The 25,076-nt window shown below is 40.1% G+C and overlaps 2 protein-coding genes across 4 annotated transcripts; one reads left to right on the top strand and one right to left on the bottom strand.

Annotated features, from left to right (window-relative positions):
* Nucleotides 1-2,662: 2,662 nt before the first annotated feature.
* LOC147314737 (extracellular calcium-sensing receptor-like) lies at nucleotides 2,663-15,639 on the top strand. The gene is made up of 8 exons (XM_086260411.1): nucleotides 2,663-2,923; nucleotides 11,220-11,251; nucleotides 12,750-13,025; nucleotides 13,142-13,437; nucleotides 13,880-14,085; nucleotides 14,229-14,450; nucleotides 14,531-14,654; nucleotides 14,735-15,639. The coding sequence occupies exons 1-8, from the start codon at nucleotides 2,663-2,665 to the stop codon at nucleotides 15,637-15,639; spliced, it is 2,322 nt and encodes a 773-aa protein (XP_086116537.1).
* Nucleotides 3,371-11,847, bottom strand: LOC147314738 (uncharacterized). Of its 3 annotated transcripts, none has more exons than XR_015124702.1 (7): nucleotides 11,654-11,847; nucleotides 10,527-10,645; nucleotides 7,781-10,444; nucleotides 6,687-7,688; nucleotides 5,160-5,318; nucleotides 4,617-4,712; nucleotides 3,371-4,538 (listed from the first exon to the last, which is right to left on the bottom strand). XR_015124702.1 is itself a non-coding variant. In XM_086261804.1 (7 exons), the coding sequence occupies exons 3-7, from the start codon at nucleotides 7,781-7,783 to the stop codon at nucleotides 4,287-4,289; spliced, it is 1,512 nt and encodes a 503-aa protein (XP_086117930.1). In that variant the 5' UTR covers nucleotides 7,784-7,924; nucleotides 10,256-10,444; nucleotides 10,527-11,318; the 3' UTR covers nucleotides 3,375-4,286. The 3 variants fall into 3 exon arrangements, 2 of the variants coding, with proteins under 2 accessions (XP_086117930.1, XP_086117929.1); XM_086261804.1 differs by lacking the exon at nucleotides 11,654-11,847 and having other exon boundaries at nucleotides 3,375-4,538; nucleotides 7,781-7,924; nucleotides 10,256-10,444; nucleotides 10,527-11,318; XM_086261803.1 differs by lacking the exon at nucleotides 11,654-11,847 and having other exon boundaries at nucleotides 3,375-4,538; nucleotides 10,527-11,318.
* Nucleotides 15,640-25,076: the final 9,437 nt, after the last annotated feature.

Below are 25,076 nucleotides of genomic sequence, written 5' to 3'. Positions count from 1 at the left end.
CTTAACAGCATTTACTATATTACTCTGTTTGTGTCGGGTAACCAGATCCTTGGGGTAGACGAATTTTTGGCACAGCGAGTTTTGGTGTTTAAAAGCCACAGAGACGTGGCGTTTAGAAAAAAATCTGCTCAACTGTTCCAATTCCCCTGACACATAGGCAGCAGTTGTCCTTCTCTCATGATTGCTTGGGTATTTCCAGTTCAGACAACCACATTTAAATGGCCTGTATTTGTATAGCGCTTTACTAGTCCCTAAGGACCCCAAAGCGCTTTACATATCCAGTCATCCACCCATTCACGCACACATACACACACTGATGATGGCAAGTTACATTGTAGCCACAGCCACCCTGGGGTGCACTGACAGAGGCCAGCCAAAGTGTTTCACTAGCTTGGGGACCTTCTTGATATGATGTTCGTCTGCTTCCCTGGGTGCTGTGTCTTTGGGGATAATGTTCGCTCTGTGTTGTAGCATCCTGATGACATCCAGTTTGTACTCCGGTGGACGATGAGAGTCAAACCTTAAATTATGACCTGTATGCATATATTCAGGATACACATCAACAGTTAAATGTCCTCCATTGCTGATGGAAATCTTACAGTTTAAGAAGGCTAACCTGCCTCTTCTCATATCCTCACGGTTCCAAGAGCAAACGCACTTGGTCGGTGCTGACAGTGGTCCTGTTGCTAAGTCTCTTACGAACTACCTTCACTGATTCAGTGACTGGAACAAGAGTGAAGTGACGTAACATCATATGAGACCATTGTGTCATCTGCCTCCATAATCACCTTCTCAACAAAATCCAAGGTGTTTTGGATGTGGGGTTGAGGACCAATGCCAGAAACTTTAAGATGTTACGCTGAATCAATGTTCAGTTTTGGGTATTTAAAAATCAACTTTTTGGGTATTTCTTTACCTGGATAATTGAGCATGCATCAAGACAAACACTGATGTTATCGTCTTGCTAACAATTGTGCATTTATTTTTAAGCTGCGCATGTGCAGAGCCTGTAGGTGTAGGTTCTACAATGACAGCTTCATACAGCCAACTCAGCATTCAAATTTCCCAAATCCCTTGGTATACTGTCAAAGTTATGCAGGAGATAGTAATTGAAAGTGATGTAGAAAGAGGCCTTAGGCCATACAGATGTTAATACTACACCCTCAGTGTCTATTTAGGTACACAATGTGTCTCTTGATAATTATTTCCATAGTCATTTGCATCCTTTCTGCAGAATCCACCACCATCTATTTTCCTGCATTTCTCTCCTTAATATCCTATCTGTCAAACACATCTTTAGCTTCTCTATTCCTTGCAACTACAAATCAATCATCAACATTTGCTCCATTGACAAATCTCTCCCCCATGGGGACAATCTCTATCACTACATCCAAGTCATTACATGTTTCATCTTACTCTTTTATTGATAGCAAAAATTTTCAGGTAAAATTTGAACAGTTTTGACAGCAAAGACATCCTAATTTGTTTTTGCCTGACATTTGATGATGTTTCACAGAAGTGACATAAATAAACAAAAATTAAATACCTTTTTTTTTTCTTATTTTATACTGCTATACAAGTGCTCTAATTTTTTGTACATTTAGGATGTTCTGGATCAATGGATAATTAATAAATGATCAATTTCTTAATGTGAGACAAGCTATTTATACATTCTAAATATATCAATTGTTAAAAGTTAAACTAATTATGAAATGATTTTTGGCCTAGGCAACTCAAAGTCACCAAACCACACTGGGACGGCATAGAATATGATTAATATCTGGGGGTTTTGAAAAAAAATACTTGGTAAGAGGATGTACTTGAGAAGGTTAAAAAAAACAAGAAAAAAGATTTCTCCAAAGACTTATATAAACGAGGGAAAACAAACGTACGCCCATATGCACAAGCTGGATGTCAGACAGAGATGGAAAGATCAGCTGTTTTAATTGGTCTGGTATTGGCTGCTCATCTGACTCAAACAACCATGTCTACAGGGGCTTGGGCTGGTACGGTAGTATCATCTGTGAAATGCAAGCTGCAAGGAAGCACTCGTTTACCTGCATTTTCAAAGGACGGGGACTTTGTTATTGGTGGTGCTTTTTCCCTTCATGCCTACACACACACAGTTTACAATGACTACACCATCATACCCGAGCCTGTGAAATGCAAAGGAAGGTCAGTACTGGGATGAAGAGAGTGCTCAAAACATGTTGGACTGTCTAAAAATAAAACTATTTTCACGTTTTATGTTCTGTAGTATTACATTGCTCTTGTGTGGTGCTGAAAAAAAAATAAACAAGAAAAGTATTCCAATAGTCAGTCATTTATATTCTTGGAAGTAATAGTTGTATTTTGAAAACAGAAATCATATTGTTAAACAACAATTTAAAAAAAAAATTGAACAGGAAATGGCAAGCCTTTACATATTTATTTATACATTTTTGTGATCTTGTGAGCATGATAATCATTTTTGCTGAATTTAACTGGTCAGACAATGTGCTGAAGTACCCTTATACAATGAAGTCATTATCTGGCCATGGTCAAAACCCACAACTCCTACAATGTTTTCTTGTGACATTTAACCTAAGTCTGTAGTTTAATTTCTAACAGTGAGTTGACTTTCTGCAGCATTATCACCAGTGAACTGCAATCATTACGTGCAATGGTCTTTGCCATAGAAGAGATTAACAACAGCACAGAGCTGCTGCCCAGAATTAGGCTCGGGTATCAGATCTATGACTCATGTGCATCAGTGGCTGTGGCAGTGCATGTGGCATTTCAGTTTCTAAATGGCTTCGACCCTGTGTTTTTTATTGGTAACAATTGCTCACAATCTGGTATGGTGATGGCCGTTGTTGGGGACTCTGGGTCTACGACATCCATCAGTTTGTCACAAGTCATCAGGGCCTTTAACATTCCCCAAGTAAATGTTTCCAATTTTTGTATTTACATTAAGCATGTGCATGATATTTGATTTTGCGGTTCTTTTACATTTACACTGTTTTATTTCTTTTGGTTTAGGTTAGCCACTTTTCGACACACTGTAAAAAAAAAAACGTTGCTAAAACTTAAAAACTCAAGGCAACCGACTGCATTTACGTTTTTAGGTTCTGATGGATAACTTATAATTTCAAGTTTAGGAGATAAGTTGCTTTAGCTAATGTTTTTGTGTTGACAAAATTAATAATTGTCCTTTTTCTCAACTCATATTTTATTGTTTTTGCAACGTATTTCCTAAAGTTTACACAAGGTATTAGTTTTAGTTTCGGCAACGTATTTCCTAAAGTTTACACAAGGTATTAGTTTTAGTTTCGGCAACGTATTTCGTAAAGTTTACAAAAGGTATTAGTTTTAGTTTCGGCAACGTATTTCCTAAAGTTTACAAAAGGTATTAGTTTTAGTTTCGGCAACGTATTTCCTAAAGTTTACACAACATATTTTTTTTTGTTTTGCCAATCAATTTCCTAAAGTTTAGAAAAAGTATCTTTCATAGTTTTCATGAGGTGCTCCCTGTTGTACCAATGAATGTTTACACAGTTGATTTTCAAATAACTTTGTGTTCAAACACAACTGCACCACTGACAATGTTGACTTTTGAGATCAGCCATTTTTAACATACTGACAACATTCAGCCACAAATAAAGTCCTTCCAAAAACACAAAAAAAGTCAAATTTTTGTAACAAATGTTACTCATCCAATTTTAAAGGTGGTGTTGTCAGACAGAATATCAAACCTATCTTGATAGATAGTCACTAACAAACGGATTCAAAACATCAGATGGCAGGATGTGAACAACTTCTATCTGGTTTCCATACAGCAAACAACTTTCAAACAAATTTTTCCACCACTTGTCTTTTAATAGTAATCAACACTCCAATTTCCTGTGAAGTTCAGTATCGCGCCACATTTGTTATAAAACTAATACAAATGTACCTAAAACCAGATTATAAAAATTGTTTAAAACAGCTCAAGTTAGAATAAAACCTTTCAACATTTTATAATAACATGTTATACATGAAATCTGCAATCAGTCATGCAAGCCACATTAAGTAAAGTTAGAACAGAAGACATTGATTCAGAACTTTCTGCACCTTAGTTTTCTTAAAGACAGAAATGAACTTTTTTCAGAGCAACTTGCCACAAAACCCAAAAACTGTAAATCAAAACAAATTGCTGCATTCTGTTTTACACAAGTTGTATTTGAGTTGAACATGTTGTCAAATAGGTTAGACTTTGGTTAAGAGCTTGGTTTTGAAGCTTCTTATCCTCTGGGAACAGGTAGATGTCAACTCCATAAAAATGTGTTGCACAGCTTCAAATGTGTACTTGAGTTCTTTGGGAAACTCCATGTTGAGCCCATAAAGTAGGCCAAACAAGTAGGCAAAGGCAGTGGGAAGGTCTGGCAGATCATCAAGAATAATGTCCTCTTCCAAAACAATGGCAGTGTTGACTGCGAGTTGGGTCCCACGTAGTCCTCCAGAACAGTGAGGATGCCCACCGTAACACCTCGGGTTGCCCTCTCAACTGGATCTGTATCCTATGCAAAATAAAAAACAACAGTACATATAAGTCTCTGAAAACCAAAACTGAAGATTGAGTAGATTTGCATACTCACCAGACATGTTAAGAAGAGTTTGGTCTCGTCGTCGCGAACAAATATCGGTAACCCTTCCAAACTGATGGTTCGTCGATGCTGGACTATGTTTGAGACCTAAAACAAGGAAATCAAATAAGACTCAGTCTCATTTATAAACCTACCATTTTGTTTTTAAAACACATTAAGTGTTGTTGCTCAAAATACAGCCTTAAGAAATAAGATGTTGAAATGAGTTATTACAGATAATTGGTCATGTTTTTGTCAGATTTTTTTTATTTATTTATTTTTTAAGTAATTTTGATGTGCAACAAATGTAGCACACTTATTACAACATTTATAACAAAAAGTGCCATGAGTGGGATGAGAGTTGAACTGTCTGTCATGACCTGCAATCTGCCAAACACAGCGCTGCTTGTTAGCTTATAATCCCATTCAGGACACACTTTTTGAAAACTAACAATTTTTACGTCAATTTAGTAAATATTTAATAAAGTATCTTTCGTTACAGTGGGAACTTCAGGTTCCTCATAAACCAGACACAAATACATTTTTATATATTACCTGTTCATCAAACTTCTGCAACAGGGAATCCATGTCATTGCGGAAAGCAGCTTTTCTAATTCGATACAGCTTAATCAGCCGAAGTGAGTAAGTGTCGAGGGCAGTCAAGAAGGTCCCCATGAGATCCTTGGTGGTAATGCGTGAGAATTCCGCACAAATCTACAAAGCAACAAAAAAAATATAGAAGAAAACTTTTAAAGGTACATTATATAAAAATCACATTGTTTTCAAATTTGGTTAAAAGAGCTTAATTTCAAAACATTTAGTCTCGGTTGATCTATTGGTCAGGCCTTGATTGGATTTTTTTTTTTCCTTTAGTGGTAGTGGTGGTACAAATTATAACTGACGTATTAAAAAAAAAAAAAAAAAAAAACCCAAGAAAAATCTGATCGGCAGATCTTACAGTAAGTCTATAGAATACCTAATCAAATGTTGATAAGACAAAATAATGGTTTCAATTGTTACAGGATTCATTGCAGAAAAGAAATAAATCAATAAATTGTATTTTAAATTCATTGAAAAAATTCCATTAATTTTATAGTTATGTAGGAATGAAGTAAGAATAACATCCTGTGGTCAAATTTGTATACTTTCATAACACGTAAGTGACTTTCTCAATCCTGTTCTGTGAGTTTCATGGCTGTTGCCTGCTAAGGGTCAGCACCAAAAGATTCTAGATGCCCAGTGAAGACACGTCATTGCGGCGACCGTGGTTCAGGGGGTTGGGAAGCTCATCTGTAACCGGAAGGATGCTGGTTCTATCCCCAGCTCTCTCTGTCCTGGTCGTTGTGTCCTTGGGCAAGACCCTTTACCCTACCGCTTACTGGTGTTGGCCAGAGGCGCGATATGGCAGCGTCACTTCTGTCAGTCTACCCCAGGGCAGCTGTGGCTACAACTGTGGTTTCCCTGCACCGATGTGTGAATGTGAGAGTGAGTGAGTAGTGGAATTGTAAAGCGCTTTGGGTGCCCAGAGAAGAGCGAAATAAAAGCAATCCGTTATTATACACAGCAAGTTGACAAGTAAATAGATTTCACTTCAATAGTTGTTGGTAATACCAAAATTAGCTTCATATTTTTAGAGCCAAGTATTTTTTTTATATTTTACCACTAGCATTGTTAGCTCATCGCGAGCCTTCAACCTTTTCTACAAGATATTGGAGTGATACAAACAGATGCTTTTAAAGGTCCTATATCATGTAAAATCAACTTTTTGGAGCTTTTAAACACATTTTAATGTTATTTCCTTAGATTAAAAACCCTCCAGAGTGGTTTTTGGCTTAATTCAGGCATTTCTTAGTTGTCTCAGTGAATCCTTTCCCCATAACCTTGGCTCAGCTCTCTCTTGCAAAACGACTGACTCGTAACATTGGGATTAAAATTTCTTTCTAACAACTCCAAATGCCTTGAAATTTTTCTGGGTGAATAAATGAACGTTTTCCATTTTAGAAATAAGACCACACTGGGGAAAAAGGGAAGAAGAAAAAAAAAACGGAAGTTTTCCTTTAAATATTTAAGAGATTATCTTACCTGTTCTTTCAAGAAGAGAGCTGGCCATCTGAGCTGCATTTCCTTGACCAAGGGCTGCATCTCCACAACTTCTTTCCTCCTGAGAGAGAATGTGATGTCCATCTTTTGGGTGATGAGTGCCATGTTCTTATCCCTCTTCTTCATTTCATCTTCCAAAATGCATCTTTCATTTTCAAGAGACTCATCATTGTAGTTTTCTGGGCCATCAGGGATAAAGTTGACTTCACCTCGCTTTGGTTTCTTTAAGGAAAATCTATTTGAGCCACTGTCATCTTCTTCCCCTCTTCTTTTTCGATTGACTGCAACTTCACTACATCCAGCTTTACTTAGCTTGGAACGGTAGTTGCCAAGCTTGAACTTAATGCTTGTTGCCCAACCATCATATCCTGTGCCATTGCCAGGCTCTTTGAGGCAGGGATGTTTGGAAACTAGCTCCTGTGCAACAGATGTTATTTCATTCTTGTCAGGGTACGCTTTGATTGCAAACATTTCTTGTGCCAACTTGTCTAGAATTTCCATCTTGATGTCTCTTGTTACACTTAAATTTGCCCCTGCTTTCTCATATACCTCATTGCCCTTGCGAAGTTTTAACGCTACATCATAGGAAAAGGTTGGGATAGGAAATGGATTTGGCCACTGTGAAGTGCTACGCATGTAGGTCTTTGTGGATGAGGATGGGCTGAAAGAAGATGCTGAACTCACACTGGCTGTATCAATAGATGAGATAGCGCTATGATCAGATGGAGTCTGTGGTGGCGAGGCTGATGCATTTTCCTCCCAAATGAGGTGCAACACTGCCCGTCCAGCAGGTAGCTCATTAATATCCATCAGGTTGCAAAGTGCGTTCCCAAAATCTGGGTCTTCATATTGTATTGCAAAGTCACCTTCAAGTCCAAGCTTTGCTTGTAGTTCATCTTGAAGCTGCTTCACAGATTCTGGAACAGTGGACAGTTGGATTTTTCTGATAAGTTTTGGACTGACGTGGACTCGCAGTAACAGGGCCTGTGAAGACAAACCAAAAAAAAAGGGCGCAATTCTAAATAATTGACAAATTCAAAGTAATCAACTGAAAACTATTTATGAATAATACATACCATCACTTTCAATGCAGGAGGCACGTAACAGGTGTCACCATCAGTTGTCCATCTACGCAGTATTCAGCTAAAGGGTGGTAATCATTCAAATCTTCTGGGTCAAGTATTTCCAGATCTTTGTAGCTGCTGTCAAGCCGATATGATCTGTAGTGTTCCATAAACCAAGAGGAGAGCTTTGTAGCAACAAATGACACTTTCCCAGAGTCTACCAAAATGTTCAGTATCTTGTAGAATTCAGGTAGTCCACTCAGTTGTCCTGATGAAATGATCATGCCTTTAACATACTGGGTCCCATACAGATAAACACATTTAGCAAATGACACAGCTTTTACCTGTGGATATTTCAGTTTCAAGCACTTCTGAAGATTTTCATTCAAGAAACAGATGTCAACTGTGTCAATATTATCAACATGCAGACTTGGTTTAAAAAGACTGTGACCATCTAACAAGTATGCCATCATTTGTTGATGCTTTGAAGAAAGTGTTAGTAGTATATTCTTAAAACATTGGACATCATGCACAGTTTTCTTGAAAAAGTTGTGCTTAGATTCAAATCGAATAGTCCACAAATCAACTAAGGGACCAAAACAACGCACAAGATGACTATAATGTTCAATATAGTGGTGTTTTGGCTTCAAATTAAAATCAGGAAAAGTCTCTATCAGTAATCGTCGATGATCCAATATTTTGGTGTCCAAGTATGACAATATTTCTTCTGATAGAGTTGTCGAGACAACAATTTCAACAAGCTCCTTAAGGTCCATCAATACTTCCCATGATGGCTCATGTTCTGGTATACGGGTCCCAATGATAAAAGGCAGCAAACGCAAAAGTGTCCAGTTTTCATGTCCATTGCCACTCACTCTTCCTGTTCCAAAACTGGCTTTTGTAATTTGTTGTGGCTTGTTGAGATTATCAGAGAATTTATATGGAAATGATTTTATACGTTTGTTTAATCCTTCAAATGTAATAAAACCCTTTCTGATTAAATCTTGAAGACACAAACACAATTCCACAGGGACAACACCTTCAAAGAAATCATGTAATATATCTGGAGGAAATCCAGTGACTGGATGAAAATAGGACAACGCACTTAAGGCACAGGAACCTTTGACACCACACACACTTTGTCTTTGACCATCCTCAAGCTCTTCTAGAAAAATGTTATGCTGTTCCACAGTTCTTAATGGAAATTCTGTAGGATCAAGAGCTGCAATCTGATGTTTATCAATACTACAAAATCGACAAAATTTGTCGACATTAAAGGACTCCAAAAAGCCTGCAAGGCTGTGAGCCCCAAGGTTATCTGCACAGACACAAAATACAGTTCCCTTTAAAAAACTATTTAAAGATTCAACATACACCCCTGTGCTTTCAAGACATTTTAAATCCTCAATGAGTGGATAAAGAAAAGCATCATACCCAAACTGTTTAACGTCTACACTTTTACCAAGAAGAGCAAGCTGTATTGAGTGTAATGTAGAACGAAACCTTGCAGATAAGTTGAGTACAACCCAATAGACAGCAGTTATTTTATGAATTTTTCGAGATGTTCCTAAAGGGTTGCATATTTCAAAGTCGTCAATATACAAAGCTAAACTAATGCAAGTATCTTGCAATCCTAAAAGCTTGTTGTTTTTGAAATACTGCCCATCTCTAAATGATCTGTAACCTTCACTAATTTCTTTATCAAATGCTAACTTTTCAAAGAAACTTTTCTCTTTCAATAAGTTCTCCAAGACCTGGTTTACTGAGACATAAACAAATGTATTTCTAGTTCTCGCTTTGTAGATGTACTCTGTAGGCTCAATTACATGAAAATTATTCTTGAAATAAATATTTCTCTTGTAATCAGTAGATAATGCACCTTTTGGTTCTGTTGAGATAATTAATGGGTTGGTTTTGAAAAGTGCATCATTTATATTTTTAATTACATCATCATCTGCCTCAATGTTCTGTTCAGCAAGCACCTGTTTGATTCTTTGAAATGAATGAACCTGAGAAAATTTTAAAATGTCACTAATTTCCTCAATAATTCTCTGCAAAGCACTTTTAGAAACATGTAACAATGTTTGCATGCATAGAAAAAGTCTAGCTATTTTATGTTCAAGACATTGGTAATCTACAAACTCATTGTCCTCTTTATCACTTGATGCTACACCTGAACCACTTGGTAATGTCTCTGGCTCCTGAGAGGTATTTAAGGATTTATCAGGGGAGCTACTTTCACTAGGACATGCATTTGCATGAGAAATCAGTCTAATACAGTTTTTTATATCTTTTGAGTTTTTGTGCTTTCTGCTTGTGTGTGACGTAAAGGTTGTTAAATTGTTGGTAGCATAGTCACATTTTTGGAAAGGACAGGATACAGTCTGATTTTTTTTTAAGTGCCTTAAAATATGTGAAATAAATGTATGCTGTGAGCAGTTTTCCTTAAATTCACAAAAATCACAAAAAAATGTTGAGATCTCCTGCCTTTTCTTAGCCCTGTTGTGTGATCTGCTGAGGTGAGACTTCAATGCCCCTCGTGTCCTGAACGAACAGACGCAGTCACTGTAAACACAGGGCAAATGAAATCCTCTTCTATGTCGTAGCTGGTGATGTCTTAAGAGTACTTCTTGGCTTGAACAGACAAAAGAGCAGAACTGGCACTGCATACAAAAGCTATAATGAGAAGAGAGGAGAGGACAGTGTCAACAATTCAAAAGAAACCTGAATTAATCTCAAATTACCAAAGTTACATTACCTGATAATGTGTTTGGGGCGGGGGGCAGGCACTCCTGTTCTGATTCCTCTCCTTACCAACTCCTCATCAGTCCCTCATAAATCAGGACAAGCAGTGGTCTGGAGTTGGCTTTTAATTCTCTAAATAAATAAAAATAGCAATTAGTTTTAAAATAAAATACCAGCTTCCTGACATTACTTAAGAATTTTTTTCTCCTGTCCTAATTTTTTTGGCTCACTAAAGTGAGCTGATTCTGCCTTGTAAAATGCCATGTGAAACACAGTAAAACAAATAATTTACAAAACATACATTACATCAAATGTTTAATTTATTTAATTTATTATTAACAAATTGTATTCTACATGGAATGCACCAACAGTATACTGGGATGTATTATGTAAGCCAAGGATAATTTTGTGTGATTGGTTTTACAACTTAGAATGACAAACATTGGATTGAGAGTATGAGTGGGATAAAACTCCTGAAGCATCTGTTTAAATTATCAGTGCATTTATTAATGGTGCTCCATAAATAAACCAAAACAATGTTGTTTTGTGCATAACAAAAAGCTCACAATTGTGCAGTCAAAATGTAAAATAAAAGATGCTGAGCATAATAACAAAGACAGATTTTGCAGCTGCTCTGTTTCCAAGTTCTACTGCGCAACTGACAGCCTGGAGTTTGAAATCCTCTTTGTAACCGTGTCTCTTACAGGCGCCATTTATGGTCCTTACACGCATAATATGGTAATATTACGTTGAAGCAGAGTACGTATCACTCTGCGAGGCTCCTCGGTAGCCGTAATGCTCCAACAATCCATCAAGCAGTGCAGCTTCATAGCTTACCAAAGTCATACAAAAACATTTGACATATTTTTTTAAGCTGTGTACCACATAAAATTGGTTCGAGGTCAGTAAGCACAACCAGAATTCATACATAAGGCAGACTGTCGATTTTTGAGATGAAAGGATTTTAGGCCGTGCGTCAACGCGTTAGCCCGGTTAGCTCACTAACGCCACCCAGCCCCACGCACGGGGTGATCCGCGGTAACTAGTTAACGGAGATTTGCCCCGTTAATGCAGTTATGGCATTAACTTTACGCTGACAGTACTAAAATAGTAATCTTCAAATGTTTTCTTTTTACCGACCAGCTCCTCTTTGATAGCTGCCGTGTCCATCTTGTCGTTGCCTGCAGGTGAAGCGATGGGGGAGGGGGAGTTGTGTTCAGTGAAGGAGAGAGGCGGAGTAACACAGCGTAGAGACAAAAGTGGACGAAAGAGAGGCAAACTTGCGGCTCCACGAGTATAATGATAATGTAGACTATATCGATATAAACTATATTGTCACATCTCATATTTCATTTAGTTCATTTAGTGGAGCTCGCTGGCCATGAGGACTCCACCACCCCGTTCACACAGAAACTAAAGCACACATTTTATTGGCTAGATGTGATTCGAACAAATTAAACGACATGGCAGCAGGCGCCCCCGAACTTTATTTTATTTTATTTAAATAGCGGTGGGGGGTTGCTGCCGTTGGTCATGAGTGAGCCAGCCTATTTTGTTTCGTTCGGTGGTATGGCGGCCACAGACTGCACTTCATGAAATAGGCATAGGGGGTGTCGCGGAGGCTTGTCAGATATGAGCGCGCCTCTTTAGTAGCGAAGTTTGTCAGATTTTCATTGTTTTGTGACATGGCACGTAGTTTGTGACATGGAATCTTAAATGATATAGTAAACACATACCCATAAGCCACAAGGCTTCTTAGCCAAGAAAGTAATGCTATGCTAAGTTTCGGAAAAATACGAAGAACTTCAGTTGTGATATTTCTAACAGACAAATTGAGATTGTTCAAACATATACTGTCTGATATAATAAAAGAAACATTACTTGCCTTTAGAAACTTGAGATGAACGATCTAGCCTCACGTTCTCATTAAGGCAGACGGGCAGGTGGCTTTCAGTCCTTGCAAAAGCGCAAAGTAGACCCCGTAGCATCCAAAAATATGAGATGCGCATGCGTACTCAGGCACAGAAAGGCGCCAACAGCTTCAACTCATGTAAAACTTGAATTCATTCATTTTGCCAGCAATAAATTTCATCTGAGACCAACTTTTGCTCCAAAACGTTAAATGATTAGTTGAAACCCTTAATGTATTTGAGTTTATGGGCCAACTGAACTTTTATTGTTGAATTGTGAAAGAAATGACTGTAAGCTCAACAACTGCAAGTTTGATTTTTTACAGTGCATGTGCATGCTTGTCTGACAAGCAGCAGTACCCAAGTTTTTTCAGAACAATTCCCAGTGACCAGATTCAAGCTGAAGCACTAGCCAAGCTAGTGAAACACTTTGGCTGGACTTGGATAGGTGCTGTTCGGTCAGATTCGGATTATGGAAATAAGGGCATGGCTTCTTTTCTCCAAGCAGCACAGAAAGAGGGGATCTGTGTGGAATACTCTGTATCTTTTTATCGGACAGACCCACAGAGCAGAATTCAGAGAGTGGCAGATGTTATCCGCAGGTTTCTTCATCACAGATATTTATTGTGCATTAACTTGTTTAATTATCTTTAAAATAAACATTTGATGATGTGAAGACATAAAAACATCTTTCTAATGCACTATGTTGTTTGTCAAGGTCTACAGCTATGGTTGTTGTCGCATTTGCAGCTTTAGGAGACATGAGGATACTGCTGGAGGAGCTTTCACGTGAGCCTTCCCCACCCCGCCAGTGGATAGGCAGTGAGTCTTGGATAACATACTCAGAATTAACGAAATTCCATTTATGTGCTGGGGCCATTGGATTTGCGATTCCGAAGTCAGTAATTTCAGGTCTCAGAGACTTCTTGTTGAATCTGTCTCCCTCTGAAGTGGCTGCTTCTCAAATACTTGCTGAGTTTTGGGAAGGTTCATTCAACTGCACACTTAAAAACAGTAAGGAATGTTTCTAGGTTTAAATGATCCTGTCAAACTTCTGGTGTTACAAGGTGCACTGTTGATCCATGAGCTTGAAGTATTAATGGTAGCAATGAAATATGAGACAGGTGGCTCTCTACAAATATTGATACTTATGATACCTTGTCTAAGGAACATGGAAAGAAAAGAATCTGCACTTCCAGATGCATTTCTTTCCAAGCTCCTTAGACAACGATGACCTGGATGTCTGAGAACCGTCACAGATTTATGATGACTTCTAATTCAGTTGAAGTTTACGTGACTTAGTTTTTGTATTACAGACTTTACATATCTATATATTTTTAATCTGTTGAGATTATGAATCACAGTGGTAATGTAATTTGTAAGTACATAAATGAGATCTGAGACTAGTTTGAATTTCAGAGTTTAAAATGTCAGTTCTGTCTTTGTTTATTTTTAGATACTGCTGCAGACAAGAAGGTATGTGATGGAAAAGAAGACATAAACAGTCTCCATAATCAGTACACTGACACATCTCAGCTCAGAATTACTAACATGGTGTACAAAGCTGTGTATGCAATAGCACATGCCATTCATAATGCAATGTGTCGAGGAGCAAATGTCACAGCTCAGTGTGACACATTAACCAAGTTGCAGTCCAAACAGGTCAGAAGAAATAAATATCTTAATGGCAGTTTCCCTCATCACCTCTAATATAACTTGGATCAAATAAAGTATTACTATTAATAATTGCAATATTGTATGTATTTTCTTTCTCTCCCACGCTCTCTCTTTATTCATTTTTACAGATTTTAATTGAACTGAAAAAAGTTAATTTTACCCAAAATGGATATGATGTGTCATTTAATGCTAATGGGGATCCTGTGGCTATTTATGAGCTCGTCAACTGGCAGAAAAGTGAAAGTGGAATCATTGATATGATAACTGTGGGGCTGTATGATGCATCACTACCAGTGGGCCACGAATTTTGGATTAACAGAAACATTACCTGGATGGGGGATAGCAGAAAAGTAATGACTCAAAGGATGAGAATCTAACTCTACTGAACAAGATAATTTATATTTATTATGCCACCTTTGTGTGTTGACAGGTGCCAGTGTCAGTGTGCACTGACAGTTGTCCTCCAGGAACTCGTAAAGTACTGCAGAAAGGAAAACCCATCTGCTGCTATGACTGTATAGCGTGTCCTGAGGGAGAGATCAGTAATACAACAGGTAAAATCAAATTTTTGTCCAAGCATTTAAAATGGTTTTACGCTTCCCAGAAGTCTCTCTTTTTTTTTTTCTTTATTCAGATTCTGCTGATTGTCTACGCTGTCACACGGAATTCTGGCCTAATGCAAAGAGAGACACTTGTATCCCTAAGCCTGTAGAGTATCTTTCCTTTCAAGGCATCCTAGGAATTATCCTGGCTACATTCTCAGTTGTGGGTGCTTTTCTGGCTATTATCACGGCGGCTATATTCTTTCATCACAGGACATCTCCAATAGTTAGGGCCAACAACTCTGAGCTGAGCTTTCTGCTGCTCATCTCTCTCACTCTGTGTTTCTTATGTTCATTAACTTTCATTGGAGCACCATCAGAGTGGTCCTGCATGCTGCGTCACACTGCATTTGGGATCACCTTTGTGCTCTGTATCTCCTGTGTACTTGGGAAAACTATAGTGGTTTTAATGGCTTTTAAAGCGACACTTCCAGGTAGCAATGTCATGAAATGGTTTGGTCCTCCACAACAAAGAATGACTGTTGTGTCTTTCACCTTTATTCAAGTTTTAATATGTACTATTTGGTTGGTACTTAGCCCTCCTTTTCCAATAAAAAATCTAACCACATACAAGGAGAAAATCATATTGGAATGTTCATTAGGCTCTGCTGTTGGCTTCTGGGCTGTTCTCGGTTACATAGGCCTACTTGCTGCCTTTTGTTTTGTTTTAGCTGTCTTAGCCCGCAAATTACCTGATAATTTCAATGAAGCCAAGCTTATCACTTTCAGCATGCTGATATTCTGTGCAGTGTGGATCACCTTTATCCCAGCATATGTCAGCTCTCCTGGGAAATTTACAGTGGTTGTGGAGATTTTTGCCATTCTGGCCTCCAGCTTTGGTCTAATAATGTGTATATTTGCTCCAAAGTGTTTTATCATATTGTTTAAGCCTGAGAAGAACACCAAGAAATATTTAATGAACAAAAATCAATCATAGTCTATTAACAATCGGAAAATGGTGAATATTCTAATCGCAAACTTAAATTGTGCCCCTTCAAAGTATTTTTGTTGTTGTTGCTAAGTTCAAATTCATATGTCATTATTTATTTTTTTGTACATGTAATTATTTAGTGTATGGATATTTCATTGAGAGTCAATCACATAAATAAATGTAAAGTCATATTTAACACTCAGTGTGTGGTTCTGAGTTATTTCTCAGTGGCCTGATACAATTTCTTCTAGCAGTTTGATTTCTTTTACCATTTCATTTTGTATCAAACACTAAATCATACTCAGTCATAGTATAATCAAACTGCTCAAAGAAATAAACACTTTTGTTGGGAGTTTCTTAAATTTACAGAAACAAAGGACTATTTTGGTTGGGTACTGTAATTGTTTCGCCTTTATAAAGTAAACTGTAAAATTAATATGCTTACCCAGATTAGTGGTGACCCATCATCAAACCAGTCATGGTGAACAGTGTTACAGGCATACAACATTCTCCATGGTTTCTTCCAACCCTTTGACATTTATTACATGTACTCATATAATAATCATTGCATGCCCTCATGTTTGAAATGTACAGGGAGCCAATGGTAGAACAGCCAATTCTAGCAGTCTATGGCAAATGCCAAGTGGGCTCCATGATGCTGAGCCATCAGTACTGGGCCCAGTACATTATATCAGGCCCTTAGGCCACCATTATTAAGTCTGCTTCTGAATATTTGGTCAGAAACATTCATAGCAGTGGTCTGCTGGAGGTAATTTTGTAGGGTGATGCCAATGCTCATCCGGTTCTTTCCTGCACACAAAAACAAATAACGGTCTTGATGATGGGTTAGGGACCAAATTCTCCTCCTGTGTGCAATAAGCTCTCTTAGAATAACTGTTTGTCTCCTGGAATCACCTGTTCTTTAGACTGTCTTCAGAGATACAACAATGTTTCTGCAAATGTAGGTATTGATGTGCCATTCTGAAAGGGCAGGATTACCTGTGAAACCTCTGTAGGGTTCAGGTATCACTTCATGCTACCAGTAGTGACAGTGACCCTAGCAAAGGCAAAAAAAAAAAAAAAAAAAAAAAAGTGAGAAAGAAAAGCATTCAGAAAAGACAACTGAGGAAATCTCAGTGGCAATCACCTATAAAACCATTCCTATTTTGCAGGTTCAATAATTGTTCACTCATTGTAAGGCAGTGTCATTTGACAATGTAACAAAAAGTCGTGCTCTATGGCCTCCTTGACTTTTGAGTAATACTAAAGCTGCACTCAAATTCTCTTGCTATAGTGCCCGTCAGTTGTGGTGTCAGGGTTGATGCATCTGGTTCAGGGTTGACTGCCATGAAAGGCACCAAGCACCACACCAACTCCATATAGGCAATATACCACCACATGTTGATCAGTTAGAAGCTCAGCTCCTCTATTTATTCAGGCCACTAATTTTATACATAAAAGTAAATTGAATTAAATAAAATGGAATTAATTATTATAATAATACCTTTACATTTATGTAAGTTGATTTATATGGGGTGAGGCTCTAGTAACCCTCTCAGTGGACAGGCATTAAGAGGGAGTTACTCCTAGGGGTTTCCTGAATTTGCCTTGAAACTAGAGATGGACCGATCCGATATTACGTATCGGTATCGGTCCGATACTGATGTAAATTACTGGATCGGATATAAATAAAAAATGTAATCCGATCCATTAAATATCAAAAAAGCACCTCACAAAACTTGCGACATGGCATAACTCGGCTCATAACCGTAGCACTCGGAGCAGTATGCATCATGTGATAGAGCGGCTGTGTGTATTTGTAGCCTTGCTACCAAACCGGTGGCATTTCATCTCCGAGGAAGTGATCCCCAAGAGAAGTAAAGCAAGTGTGTAAGTTCATCTCTGAATGTTTGTAAAGCATTCCCATGTTAAGCTTAACAACCGATATATAGAGCTAGTGCCTCTTCTCTCCCTCTCCTGCTGGTACTTCAATCATGAAACTGATTAATGATCAGCTGATCGGCTTTTCTGTTGCGAGTCTGTCTCTCTTCTTTGTTTTTGGCCCACTTCGTGCCAGAAAGAGGAAACCAGCGGCTGAACAACAGCAGCACGTTTAAGCTTGATAAGCTGTTGTTAGAATTTATTTAATATTACTTTCTACACCAGGATCTTTTTCTACGTAGCTGACGGCTGGTAACTGTGCAGTGGCGGATCTAGCAAAGTTTAGCCAGGGGGGCCGATAGGGCATTAACAGGGAAAAGGAGGGCACAAAGACATGCTTTTCTTTCTTATTCTCATTTAAAATGTCTAGCTTTTAATAAATGATTATCTGAATCTTACACCCAAAGTTTTAATCTGATGTAAAATGTATAGAAGTCCATTACTGTATATAGTAACAGTTAAGTCTAATATACCCTAGTAAGCTATACTACTTTTTCCTTTGGAAAGATACCATCTGTGCAGTCTGCAATTCTGTTGAAGAAAGATGTTGAATTTATTTAATTATTCACGAAAAATAATTTATTTCTGTGCATTTCTTTTCACACTGCATCAAATTAAAGTCGATTACGTCTATTAAGCATCATGAGGTGGAGGGTGGTTCCCTATTTTTTTTTGCTGGGAGCTTGCAACCCTATTAGTTAGGTTGCATAATATTTCTGCTAAGTACTCTTTAAAATCAGAATCAGAATACTTTATTGATCCCTGGGGGAAATTATGTTTTGTTACAGTGCTCCATTATAAACCAACATTAAGACAAGGCAGACAATACACTAACTAAGAATAGTACAATATATACATATATATACACACACATACATACATACATACATACATACATACATAAGTCACTCATAAATAAATAGCTGAAAAAGAAACATGTGTAGTTATAGCAGCAAACAGTGTGTTAAGTGGATGCGTTGTACAGGGAGATGGCCACAGGCAGGAAAGATTTCCTGTGTCGTTCAGTGGTGCTTTTCGGTAATCTCAGTCTCTCACTGAACGTGCTCCTGTGACTGACCAGCATGTCATGGAGTGGGTGGGAGGTGTTATCCAACATTGTCTTTATCTTGGACAGCATCCGCCTCTCCGACACCACCTTGAGGGAGTCCAGCTCCATCCCCACAACATTGCTGGCCTTACGGATTAGTTTATTGAGTCTGTTGGCATCTGCGACCCTCAGCCTGCTCCCCCAGCATGCAACAGCATAGAGGATCGCACTGGCCACAACAGACTCATAGAAAATCCTCAGCATTTTCCGGCATATGTTGAAGGACCTCAGTCGCCTCAAAAAAATAGAGACGACTCTGGCCCTTCCTGTAAAGTGCTGTGGTGTTTTTAGCCCAGTCCAGTTTATTGTCAATGTGTACTCCAAGGTATTTATAGTCCTCCACAATGTCAACACTGACCCCCTGGATTGAAACAGGGGTCGAGTGTTTCCTGGTCTTCCTGAAGTCCACGATCAGTTCCTTGGTCTTTGCCACGTTGAGCTGCAGATGATTCTGCTCACACCACGTGACAAAGGAGTCGACCACAGCCCGGTACTCTGTCTCATCATCCCTGCTGATGCATCCAACCACCGCAGAGTCATCAGAAAACTTCTGAAGATGGCAGGTCTCTGTGCAGTGGCTGAAGTCTGTGGTGTAGAGGGTGAAGAGGAAGGGGGAGAGGACAGTCCCCTGTGGTGCCCCTGTGTTGCTGATCACCTTGTCAGACACACACTGTGGGAGACGTACATATTGTGGTCTTCCTGTCAGGTAATCAACAATCCAGGACACCAGAGAAGCATCCACCTGCATCGCTGCTAACTTATCACCCAGGAGGGTCGGCCTGATGGTATTGAAAGCACTGGAAAAGTCAAAAAACATGACCCTCACAGTGCTCGCCGGCTAGTCCAGATGGGTGTAGACACGATTGAGCAGGTAGATGATGGCGTCCTCAGTTCCGAGACGAGGCTGATAAGCGAACTGAAGGGGATCCAGATGTGGTCTTACTATGGGTCGCAGCTGGTCCAGGATGAGCCTTTCCAGGGTCTTCATGATGTGAGAGGTCAGTGCCACGGGCCTGTAATCCTGGGGGCCACTGGGACGAGGCGTCTTTGGTACAGGGACGAGGCATGATGTCTTCCACATCACCGGGTCCCTCTGCAGACTCAGACTCAGCATAAACAGTTTATGAAAGACTCCACACAGCTGGGGGGCACAGGTCTTGAGGACAAGGGGACTCACTCCGTCTGGTCCAGCAGACTTGCCTGAGTGAAGTCTCCTCATTCAACCTGGTATTGAGTGAAGGTGATGGGTGGGGGAGGGGTGTCAGGAATCTCACAGGAGGCAACAGCGCCATGTGAAGAGAGAGGCTGGCACAGTGGTGTGGCTCTGGATTCCAGGCTGACTACAGGTGAGGTTGTGGGGGTGGGAGCAGACACTGTGGTGTCGAATCTATTGAAAAACAGATTCAACTTGTTGGCTCTATTCTCACCTCCCTCAGCTCCCCTGCTGTTGGTTGGCCTGAATCCAGTGATGGTCTTCATGCCCCTCCACACCTCTCTCATGCTGTTCTGCTGGAGTTTCCACTCCAGCTTCCTCCTGTAATTGTCCTTAGCCTCTCTGATCTTGTCCTTTAGTAACACCTGGATCTTCCTCACCTCCTCTTTGTTGCCCCCTCTGAAAGCCCTCTTCTTGTTGTTGAGGAGGGCTTTGCTGTCCTTAGTCACCCACGGCTTGTTATTTGGGTAACAATGAACAGTCCGAGCTGGAACAACGGAGTCGGTGCAGAAAGTTATGTAGTCTGTGATACACTCAGTAAGCCCATTGATGTCCTCGGCGTGAGGCTCACAGAGTGTTTCCCAGTCGGTCACCTCGAAACAGCCCTGTAGTTCTGCTATTGCCTCCTCTGACCACCTCCTAACAGTCCTGGTGGTCACAGGTTCCCTCCTCACAATTGGCACATAGCGGGGGATGAGGTGAATCAGGTTATGATCTGACCTACCAAGTGGGGGGAGGGAGGAGGAGCTGTATGCATCCCTGACGTTAGCATACAGTAAGTCTAAAATTTTCTCTCCCCTGGTGGGACAGTCCACATATTGTTTGAATGTTGGTAGTGTATTGTCCAGTGATACATGGTTGAAGTCACCCGAGATCACAATAAAGGCACCCGGGTGCTGAGTCTGTAACCGAGCTATGGCAGAGTGGATAGTGTCACATGCAGCTGTGGGGTTAGCAGAGGGAGGAACATAAACAGCCACCAAGATGACGTGAGAGAATTCCCTGGGTAAATAATACGGCCTGAGTCCAACAGCACACAGTTCAGTGTCCGGGCAACAAATCCTTTCTTTGATTGTTATGTTGGCAGGGTTACACCACCGATTGTTAACTAAAACAGCAAGCCCACCTCCTTTCCGCTTACCGCTAGCAATGCTGTCCCCGTCCGCCCGAACAGTCTGGAAGCCTTCCACGGAAGCATTCTCATCGGGAATGTCCTGGTGCAGCCATGATTCGGTGAAACACATCAGGCTACACTCTCGGTATTCCCTCTGACTCCGTACCAGTGCTGAGAGCTCCTCGATTTTAATTGCCAACGATCGCACATTTCCCATCACGATAGACGGCAGACACGGTTTAAACCTCCTCCTTGCTTCGAGCCTCCGCTGTCTCACCGTCACCTTTTTTCTTCTTTTCTGTCCTTGACCTCTGCATCCCCGATGTGTTTTCCTCCAAATTTCAGCTGGTACTTCTGCGGGCCTGGCCAGCGAGCCGGCCGGCATCAGGGCGATCAGCTGATCTCTGGAGTAAACAGTCCGTGAGTGTAGGAGATGTGCCGCGGTCCCGTTCCTTGATAAAAGTAACAGTTCCACGGCCACCAGAAGAACAAAAACTCTCTCAATCCACATGATTGAGTAAGAGATAGAAAACGGATGAAAATACAAGTCAGAAAAAAAAAGAATACGTAAGAAAAAAAGAGCTAAACTAAGAGAAAAGCAGGAGCGACTGTAACAGGCTGCACGCTGGTTGGCGCATGCGCACAAAATACCAGAATAGGAAGGATGGAGTAGGTTTAGGTTTATTAGATTGATCAGTATTGCTGAACTATGAAATATTTTGGGTGCAGTGTATTTTTTTATTTTTATTTTTTTTTACACATACAGGTATAACAGAATAGCTTTAGTGTTGTTGTTTATTTAAACTTGATTATGAACTTATACAAAATGCAGCAAGATATTAAAAAAACAGTTTTATTAATTAAAAAACACACTATATCGGATTCACATCGGTATCGGCAGATATCCAAATTTATGATATCGGTATCGGACATAAAAAAGTGGCATCGCGCTATCTCTACTTGAAACACCCTACGAAAGGCATTTTTCCCTCGACAGTGTGGTTTGTTATCAGAGCTCTGTTATTTGATTATTGGGTACGGGACAGGAGCAGAGTCTGGCAGTCTGATGCCTGACTGAACAATTTGGCTTTAGGATCAGGGAACATTACATTTTGATGGATAAGCAGCCTGAGCTTGTGCATGAGGTTGAAAAGTAACCAGCTAGTTATAATAAACTGGCTCGATTCTGGAGCCAGTCTCCCGAAGAGGTGCTGGACTCTGTACTCTCAGTAATGCCGGGCTCACACTGTGCGATTTTGTCAGTCGCGCAATTCAGCTCCTGCTCAAACTGTACGATTGACTCGCAGGGGTTAGAAGTTTGTAGGTCACGATGCAGGGTCTCACACTATATGACCCGATGCTCTGATGCGATCTGAGTGCTCACACTGTGCGTCCATAAAATGAAGGTTATAACAGAAATTCTGTCGCTTGCTCTCCCTCTCTGTCTTTCACTCACACAGACACACCACCACCATCAACTTTGCTAAATTGCTAATGAAAAACACTGATCAGGCAGCTGTGATTGAGCAGCAATGTCCATCCAACTATTTTCACGGTTGTTGTGGTCGTGATAATTTTGTGAGGTTACACCGAAAAGGCTCGGATGAGCTTTCCAAAGTTCTACAAGTGCGTCCATCGCTTGTGTCCAGATCACACGCTGCACTGCCGTGCTGCGCCGTCTTTTTCGCTGACATTTGTGTTTGCGCGTGCGCAGTGTGAGAAACTGCGGTGACACCCTCGCGACCAAGCGATTGATGATCGGGAGCTGGTCGTGAGGTGTTACTCGCTTCTCGTTACCCCACGTATACCACACGATGCACAACGCACGATGAAGGCCAAAATCGGGCCGATCGCCAAAACGGTCGCACGACTCAAAAATCGGCTCAAAATGGGCCAAAAATCGCACAGTGTGAGCCCGGCATAAGATGCACTGAGCAGTGGTGGATATTGTTTTATTCCCGTCATTGATTAAAGAAAAGAAGAGCAACCCTAGGTTTCTCTTCAGCACTGTAGCCAGGCAGACAAAAAGTCAGAGGCTGTTGCGCAAACCATTCCTTTAATGTTAACTAGTAATGACTTCATGAACTTCTTAACAAATAAAATTTTAACCATTAGAGAAAAAATTACTCATAATCATCTCACAGATGTAACATTATCTACAGCTACTTTCAGTACCATTGATATTCATTTAGTCTTTCTCCAATTGAGCTTTCTGAGTCAACTTCAGTAATTACTTCCTTTGAACCATCAATGTGTCTTTTATACCCATTCCTGAAAAACTGCTTAAAGTCCTACCATTAATCAATGCTTGAATCTTAAATATGATCAATCTAACTGTAATAATCGACTATGTACCCACAGACCTTCAAGTTGGCAGCCAGAGGTGGGTCGAATATCCAAAAATTAATTACTTTACAATATTATTACTCAAGTAAAAGTATAAAGTAGTCATCCAAAAAAAGTAGTTGAAGTAGAAAAGACTGGTCATGTAGTGAGTAACTGCTCGTAATGTTCGAGCATTTTTAATGCACACACACACACACACACACACACACACACACTTTTAAATAGAATATATGTAAATACATTAACAAGTTAGGGACGACAATTCTAATTTCCTGATTTCAGTTTTTCACAACATAAAGCTTTTTTAACCAATAACTACAGTGAACAATATAAATATATAAACAGTGCAAACTATTTTCAGTGACAAGATATGCTGTATACTTTATATTCACTTCTACTCTAAATGGCACAGCAGCCTCAGAGAAAACAAGAAGGAGGCATCTTCAACATAAGTACATACAAGGCAGCTCACTTTACCATAAATTGTATGGGTGTGCATCAATCTCTGCATATTTAGCAAAAAAGCGCCATTTCTTCACTCAGTAAGTGATGATTGAGCTTCAGCAGCAGTATGCTCTAAAGCAGGGGTGTCACGGCTGGGAAGGCGAGCCGTGTGGTGTGGAGGAAGGAGGACCCAAGATGCAAGCAGTGGATGAAAATGCTAGTGAAGTTTATTTACAAGGTGTAGTGGCAAACAAGCAGTGGGGCATGACAAATAGCTGAAAACACCTAAACTGGGAGAACTAAAATAACAGACCTGGGAGCATACGACAAAGGGATGAGAGGCAGACGAGCAGGAGCAGGAGCAGGAGCAGGAGCAGGAGCAGGAGCAGGAGCAGGAGCAGGAGCAGGAGCAGGAGCAGGAGCAGGAGCAGGAGCAGGAGCAGGAGCAGGAGCAGGAGCAGGAGCAGGAGCAGGAGCCCGAGTAACACCGACTGACACAGACTGACACAGACAAACCAGCAACAGGCAGGAGAACAAACAGGGCTTAAATACACACACCAGTAATCAGGGGATGAGAGACAGGAGGGCAACACAGCTGGGAGGAATCAGAGCTGACGGGACAGGGGAAATGTAAACTGAACACACTCACATCAGACAGAGACCTTCACAATAAAACAGGAAACTCAGACACGGGGAACCAAACAAGACACAGAACTAAACGGACAGCTTCACAAACAGACAGGGTGACACCATAGACAGACAGAGGGAACACAGAGAAGTGGGAGCAGGCAGGCAAAGAACAGAAACCTAACAAATGGCAAAATCACAACAGAATACACACTCGGAATGAACAAAAACATAAGGAAACACAAAACACTGAGTCCTCAGACTCAGGACCATGACAAGGGGTCTCAAACTCAAATGAGCCGCGGACCACTTCTGGCACTGTCATCTCATTGGAGGGCCACTTTAGTGTCCAAGTAGTACAAAGAAAACAAACACGAAAACACCCACTAATATTTCCTGAAATGTAGTGTTTTTATTTAATTAATTAATTTAATTCCAAATATTGTGTAACAAGACAAAATTGCAAACATGAATGCAATTTTTTTTCTCACTCTTAACTATCTGAAGCCTTTCAGTTTCATTTGTCATATGCAAGTTAGCACAGGGTCAACACTGCAATGAAATTTATTTGACGAGCAGAAGACAGTCACTCAGCAGTATAGTACAGTAGAGTACAGTAGTTTCATTGAACTACCAAATAAACAGCTCTT

Source organism: Aulonocara sp. 'chitande type north' Nkhata Bay, linkage group LG14 (genome assembly GCF_057382095.1).
Source record: "Aulonocara sp. 'chitande type north' Nkhata Bay isolate Kocher_YH1m ecotype deep benthic linkage group LG14, A_spYH_male_GT1.1, whole genome shotgun sequence".
Taxonomy (NCBI): domain Eukaryota; kingdom Metazoa; phylum Chordata; class Actinopteri; order Cichliformes; family Cichlidae; genus Aulonocara; species Aulonocara sp. 'chitande type north' Nkhata Bay.
This window is presented reverse-complemented; position numbering and strand designations above follow the sequence as displayed.

Coding starts and splice junctions, on each gene's coding strand:
- LOC147314738 (XM_086261803.1), bottom strand. Junction 4,713..5,159: donor TGCAGAAGTTTGATGAACAG/GTAATATATAAA, acceptor TCCTTGTTTTAG/GTCTCAAACATAGTCCAGCA. Junction 4,539..4,616: donor AACTCTTCTTAACATGTCTG/GTGAGTATGCAA, acceptor TATTTTGCATAG/GATACAGATCCAGTTGAGAG.
- LOC147314737 (XM_086260411.1), top strand. CDS start 2,663: ATGGTCTTTGCCATAGAAGAGATTAACAACAGCACAGAGCTGCTGCCC. Junction 2,924..11,219: donor GGGCCTTTAACATTCCCCAA/GTAAATGTTTCC, acceptor TGTCTCTTACAG/GCGCCATTTATGGTCCTTAC. Junction 14,086..14,228: donor CCAAGTTGCAGTCCAAACAG/GTCAGAAGAAAT, acceptor TCATTTTTACAG/ATTTTAATTGAACTGAAAAA.